Source organism: Aedes albopictus, chromosome 2, assembly GCF_035046485.1.
Source record: "Aedes albopictus strain Foshan chromosome 2, AalbF5, whole genome shotgun sequence".
NCBI classification, from domain to species: Eukaryota; Metazoa; Arthropoda; class Insecta; order Diptera; family Culicidae; genus Aedes; species Aedes albopictus.
This window is the reverse complement of record NC_085137.1, coordinates 196,579,328-196,586,109: the sequence shown is the minus strand read 5'-3', so window position 1 is coordinate 196,586,109 and position 6,782 is coordinate 196,579,328. Positions and strand designations below refer to the sequence as shown.

At 45.8% G+C, this 6,782-nt stretch overlaps 1 protein-coding gene and 1 long non-coding RNA gene across 2 annotated transcripts; one reads left to right on the top strand and one right to left on the bottom strand.

Annotated features, from left to right (window-relative positions):
* Nucleotides 1-866: 866 nt before the first annotated feature.
* On the top strand, nucleotides 867-1,788 carry LOC134286602 (uncharacterized). Its single transcript, XR_009996909.1, has 2 exons — nucleotides 867-1,358; nucleotides 1,432-1,788. It is a non-coding gene; the product is annotated as an uncharacterized LOC134286602 (long non-coding RNA).
* On the bottom strand, nucleotides 1,432-6,376 carry LOC134286601 (uncharacterized). The gene is made up of 2 exons (XM_062848234.1): nucleotides 4,733-6,376; nucleotides 1,432-4,583 (listed from the first exon to the last, which is right to left on the bottom strand). The coding sequence occupies exons 1-2, from the start codon at nucleotides 5,696-5,698 to the stop codon at nucleotides 3,249-3,251; spliced, it is 2,301 nt and encodes a 766-aa protein (XP_062704218.1). The 5' UTR covers nucleotides 5,699-6,376; the 3' UTR covers nucleotides 1,432-3,248.
* Nucleotides 6,377-6,782: the final 406 nt, after the last annotated feature.

Below are 6,782 nucleotides of genomic sequence, written 5' to 3'. Positions count from 1 at the left end.
CGACGCTGATCAGCATTGTTGGCTGTACCTTTTCGCCGTTGAGCCATTGCGTTCCAGCCAAGCCTTTCTTTTCATCGCTTTCGATACGTTTCGATATCTTATCGCAAAGCATCGTTAGCTGGAAACTTTATTGGTATGGTATCGGTACATGCGAATGTTGCTTCTGCGTGTGTGTCGAGCGTTCGGCAACTAACCTATTCGGGCTGTTCGGGCGAGCGTGTGACGGCTCTATCAGATGTGTACAAAATCGTTTGTGAGTTACATCATGTTTGTTTTGCCATCTCTTTGCCTCTGCTCATCACTGATCAGTGCACAGTTCAATCGCACGCCGCGATGAATATACAGTTGATAAGTTGTTTGAGCACTCGGTAGGTGATAATTTGCATCATTGCTCAGAGGAGATTTCTCTTTTTGCCAGCACCGTATAAATCCAATATACGATTCATTGGTCAAAGTTTATATTCTCCATGGCACGCATCATTGATGAATAGGAGGCAATATCAAAAGCTCCTTCTATGTCTAAAAAGGCGCATAGAGATATTTCTTTTGCTGAAAACGTTTTTTCCACCTTTGTTACTAGCAAATGAATTGCCGTAACCGTTGGCTTACCAGATTGATAAGCAAACTGGAAGTCTGATAGGGGATGCTCTTTTATGTAGGAAGAATTGATAAAATCCTTCAAAACCTTTTCCATAGTCTTCAGTAAAACTGAAGAAAGACTAATTGGCCTGTATGCTTTGGGATGCGTCTTGTCTCGCTTTGCCTCTTTTGGTATAAAGATAATTTTTACAAGTCTCCATTTTGATGGAACGTGTGAAGATCAATCCTGCCATTAGGAAATCACCCAATGCGCTGGCCGTAATATACCAACGGACGCGTCTTACCTGCCGGCTGCTCGCTCACACAATGAATGCTGCTCTCGGTTGGGTAGCTGTGGAACAGGCTGTGGAACAGGGTTGAGTGTGGGCTGAGTCGATATAAAGAACACACAGCATAGAGTGGCGCACGACAGATCGACTCGCGCCACACATCCACCTTCTCCCCTGAGAAAATGAATGATTTTCCTGTAGAATCTATTCTGCATACATTACCATCTATTACCACGTGTTTAAAGACATGCTTATTAATGCATCGAGTAGCCAACTCGATGAAAAAAAGTAGTTTGCCATGATTTCTTGCCAACCAAAAAAAGTAGTGTGCCTTGATTTTCATTTTGACAACTTTGCAGACACTTGATATCATTTCAAGACTGTATTCCAAGGCAAGAGGACCCGATAATCAAGATCAAGATGGTCAATCAACCTAAGAAAAATACGTGAAAAAAAACCGAACATTGCCCAGTAACAAACATATTTATTGTAAGTATAAAAGGTCTATAAAACATTTAAAGAAAAAAAATCATTTATTCACCTCCAACTATTCCTCTTCTAGGACTTTGGATTCTGCTCGAGCTCCCGGATGTAATCGGAGAGATAGGAGGGGGTCCTTTTCTCACGCGCTGGACGCTGTTCTCGACCGCCATCGGGAGGAAGCTCTGGATTATGATCCTGCTCGCCTGTTGATTGCTGCTGTCGCCATTCCTGGACCTTTTTCGTCTGTGATACGTGACGCTTAAGCTTTTGGCCTTCGGAATCGCAGAGGACTAGACTGCCGTTACGTTCGTCAGAAACCACATACCGCTTCGAGCCAAACCTACTTTCGCCTTTCGATCTCGTTTGACGTTCGACGATTACAGTATCGCCTGGCTTAACTTTGCATGCTCTGGCTCCCCGTCGAGCATCTTCTCGCGATTTTGAAAGTAACTTTGCTTCACGATCTCGAACATCCAGCTCCACTTCGTTGTGATTGGATTTGCCGTAGTGAAGAAGCGGCAAACCACGCTTAATTTTGCGCCCTGATAACGCTTCCTCGGGTGGAACCTTTGTAATTGAGTGGTCTGCTGCATTATATGCCTGGACTGCGGACTGCAGTTCCCTTTAGTAGTTTGCGCCTGTTGACACTGCAGTGCACATTGCCTTATTTACGATTTTCATAAACCCTTCCACCAAGCCATTTTGCTGTGGATAGAAAGGAGTGGAAAATATGACCTGGATTCCACGTTCTGAGCAATAACGTGCATAGTCCTCCCCATTGAATGGTGGACCATTGTCCGATTTTATGGCTCGTGGGAACCCTTCTCTCTCGAAAACGGAATCCAAGACTTCTTTTGTGTACTCAAATTTAGTTGATTTGACTGGGCGCGCAATTGCGTACCTGGACCTCAGATCAATTATTACTAGAATTGATATGTTGCCAAATTTTAGGTATGGCCCATTAAAATCAAGCGCAATAGTCTCCCAAGCAGCTTTGGGTGCAAATGATCTCTGCATGGGAGGTGGCCTTTCCGGCCTTCCATTCACAGCGCAAGTGGCGCACGCTTTGACCCACTTCTCAGCGTCGCCGGACATCCCCGGCCACCAAACGCGACTCCTTAGAATGCTTTTGAATTTGGCTTCCAACGGATGACCTGCGTGTGCTATCTCCAGCGCCTTCTTCTGAAGACCTTCAGGTATTACCGCACAACCGTTTTTACTTAGCATCCCGTCCGTGTATCGCAAGTCTTCTGCAACAGCTTTGAATCTCGCTAGATCTTTTGACCACTTGCCGGTGTCCAACGATGAAATCACCTAGGAAAGGTTTAAATTCATATATTATTCAAATTACGAGATAACACAATCAAATTCAAGGTTTACCAAAAGAAGAGTATCATCGTTCTTCGTTGATTCTCGTATTTCTTCTTCAGTTAGGAAGTCGACGGATTGGGAGTTCAAGCTACATATTTCCCAGGGACTTACTTCCTCGTTAAAAGCCCCATCCTCCCCGTCGTATAGGCGTGATGAGGGATCGGCGATGTTTTCGTGGCCCCGGATGTACTCGATGTCGTAATCATACGGGCTTAGGCGCAAAGCCCAGCCATCGGCTCTAGTCAGAGCCCTTTTTGAATCCTCGCGTGTTCTTCTGAAGATGAAGGCCATTCCTTGAGCGTCCGTGCGGAGAACGAAGTGCCTTCCCAACAAAAAGTAGGAGAAGTGCTCCACTGCCCACACGGCACTCAAGGCCTCGGGTTGGTTCTGGGCATATTTCCTTTCCGTAGTAGTCAACGACTTGGAAGCGAAACTAATGATTCGATAAATCCCGTCTTCATTCTGTTGCACCAATACTGCTCCTAGCGCACGGGGAGAGGCGTCCGTGTACAGGTATGTCCGATCTTATTCAGAAAAGTATCCGAGAGTAACCGTTGAGTGGATAATCCGGTTTTTGATAAGCTCAAAAGCTTTCTCCTGGTCTTCTCCCCAGCTCCATTTTTGTGATGATGCTACCGTCCACAATGGACTAGAAATGTCCGCAAAATTGTTTATGTATGGGCTCACGAATGAAGCCAACCCAAGGAAACTTCTTAGTTCCGAGGCGGTGGTCGGTCGCCGGAATTTCCGAACATCACCAACTTTCGATTCTTCTATGTTGAATCCCTTCTCATTCAGCTCATGCCCCAGAAATTTGATGTTTGTTCGATCAAATTCGCATTTATCGGTATTTAACGAGAGGTTATTCGACCGCAAGATTTGTAAGACTTGCGAGACTGTCTTTCTCAATTCTTCAATCGTCCCGGCGAACAGGAGTATGTCATCAATGAATACTATTTTATTCTTGACATCTTTGAGAATACGCGTCATTTCTCGCTGGAATATCTCCGGTGCGCAATTGACACCGAACATTAGGCGGGTGAAGCGGAACATTCCATTTTCCGAAAGGAACGTCGTGAGTTCTCGCGATTCCTCATTCAACTTGATGTGGTAAAACGCATTGGAGAGGTCCAACTTAGAAAAATATTTGGCACCGTGTAGTTTAATTCTCATTTCATCGATCGATGGCATTCTGAAGTACTCCCGTTTGATGGCTTTGTTCGGGGCCCGCATGTTTACCACCAAACGGAAGTCCTCTTTCCCCTTTGGAACGGCAGACATGCCACTTATCCATTGAGGAGCTTGCGTTACCTTCTCGATTATTCCCCGTGCCTCCATTTCCTCAAGTCTTCGTCGTGCGCCCTCGCGGTATGCGGCAGGAATGTTATAATACGCGTTGCGTACTGGGGGTATTGAATCATCAACACTAAACTTCACCTTCACTCCGGGCATTTTTAGAAATATCCCAGATTCGCAAGTATTGATCGTTCCTCCAACCTTTAGAAGTCCCATGTCGCTGGCTGTTACCCTTCCAAGCAAGGATCGCTTGCCTGCTCTCACCACAAGAAAATCAGCGGTAACAGGTGGTTTTGTACCGCCAACTGCTTCGACAGTAGCTGTAAAAGCGTGTTCGACTTCCATTGGTTTGTTGGAAGCGTACGCTTGCAAATTCCGATTGATGGTCCTTTCCAGTGGGATAAGTTCAACCTTACCTGTCCTCAGCTGCTGTTCCAAGTTGTCCCAATCCGCTCCACCCAGGACGTTTACGTCTGCACCCGAATCTATCAGGAACTTGATCGGATTAGATGAACCGACGCGGCAATCAATCAGTACATCTTGGAGCGAAAGGGCATTGATTTGCTGTAATAGATTCCAATTAATAAGAAAGCCCAAGGGTTTGTATTGATGAAATATTTGATTATTGCAGTATCAAATCTTTATTATCAAAATTATCTCTCTTCAATGTTATGAATTCATTGCTTCAACATTTTAGGTTACTAATCCATTACCTGATCCTTGGAATCCTCGATGGCTGCACGAGTTGAGACCTCCTCATCTTTGACCACGTTCACACGATGACCGCGACACGCCACCGCAAAATGTCCAACCGCACCGCAAGAATTGCAGTTCCTCCACTTCGCTGGACACTCAGAACCCATATGAGACGAACGGAAACACCTTGGACATCTGTTCCGACGAGTCATTTCCACACGAGGATGTGCTCTGGCTCCATCAGCTACCGTTCTGTTCGGACGGAACCTCTTGGATGAATTACCAAACCGCTTTTCTTGCTGTTCTGCTTTGCGTTTGAATCGGTCCTGAGAACCACGATACTGGCCGGCGCTGACTGTGAACGTGCTGGATTCCGTTGCCGATGGCGTAACTTCAGCCTGGAATCCCTCGGCTCGAGTGGCCGACTGTACGATGAAGTTTGAGTCGTGACCGTACATCCTCGCAGCTTTCTTGAGTTCCTGATTACGGAGCCCCCTTAGAAGCTGAGTCCTAACGAAGCAGTCCTGGTCGTCGGGGCTGTAGCCGCAGAGCTGCACCTTTCTTGACAGTCTTGCATGGAAATTAACAGCGGATTCTCCATCTTCCTGACGCATGTTTAGAAAGCTCTCATGCTCCGCAGCTGGGTCAGTCATGGACTTCAAGTAGCGATCAATGTTGTTCTTGAAGATCTCGTAGCAATTGTCACTGTCCGGATCTGGGCGCAGCTTGGCGGCCCGAACGACGCCTTTTAGCTCCTCGCCCATGGACAACAGGAGCAACTCAACACGTCGTTTTGGATTTTTCACATTCGATAGCGATGATGCTAGTTCAAAGTCTTCGATGAAACATTTTGGAGGCTGGTACGTTTTTGGGGAATGGGGTGATGCTGTCCCAACGGATATTGCCTTCAGTAGCAGTAATATCAGATGATCCACGCGGTGCGCTGGCCAGAACGGTCGACGAATTTCCTGGATGACTATCATTACGATTACGCAGTACTTGGATGACGCTTTCAAGTTCCTTCAACTTGTTTGCCAGTTCCAGTTGGTTATCCGGTGCATCCAGATTACGAGATTCTTCGGACTGTAGTTCTTCGATGATGGGTCCAGGGCAAGCACGTACATACAACCCGCTTATACCTTGCGCACTAGCTAGTTCATCGGTGTCGTCGTCAGAGGAAATCGACGGAGCACGCACATACTTTCCCGGTGTAGACATCTTAATTTTGGCAATCGAATTCCAGAAAATCTGAGAGTAACAATAAAGCAATACTAATTAAATTCACGTATTCATATTATTCTAACCACGCTGGCGTGTGCAACGTCAAGATGTACCATCAACTATTTCCGACTTGTAGCAACATTAGAAGTTCTTGAAAATATGTTTCAACTTTCGCGTAATTGATTGCCCATTCTTGGAAAAAATACGTTTATCTTGTTTTCCTAAATCAACAACTTCCAGCGTCCTTAAACATGCTTCTCTTCCGTGGAATTCTTTAAGTTAAATAATGTAAGGGTGCCGTTATAGTTACGCGTGAGAGTGGGAGTGCGCGTGTGCGAAGCCGCAAAGAAGAATATCAACAATAGCAAATTCACGAAAATCCTATGGACGCGCACTTTCACTCTCACTTTGAAGCGGCACTATGTCATCGCCGTAACGTTCCTCAAATCCGTACTTAAAACACGCTATTTTCTTCGGTCCTCAAAACACGTTTATTTCTGCGGTCCTCAAAACACGCTAATTTCTGCGGTCCTCAAAACACGCTATTTTCAGCGGTCCTCAAAACACGCCTATTTCTGCGGTCTTCAAAACACGCTAATTTCTGCGGTCCTCAAAACACGCTCATTTTTGCGGTCCTCAAAACACGCATTTCTTCTATGGTCGAAAAACAATGTCCCAGCGGTCCTCAAAACTCGCTTTCGTATCCCGTAATCAAATTTGTCAGCGGTGCTCTAAACGTGGTATTATTCCGTTTCCCCGAATCAACATTTTCAAATGGTTTTTTGCCTGTTTTAATTCTTCCCATACACCTGCACGTCTAACTTTCCCAACACACGGACCCACGCG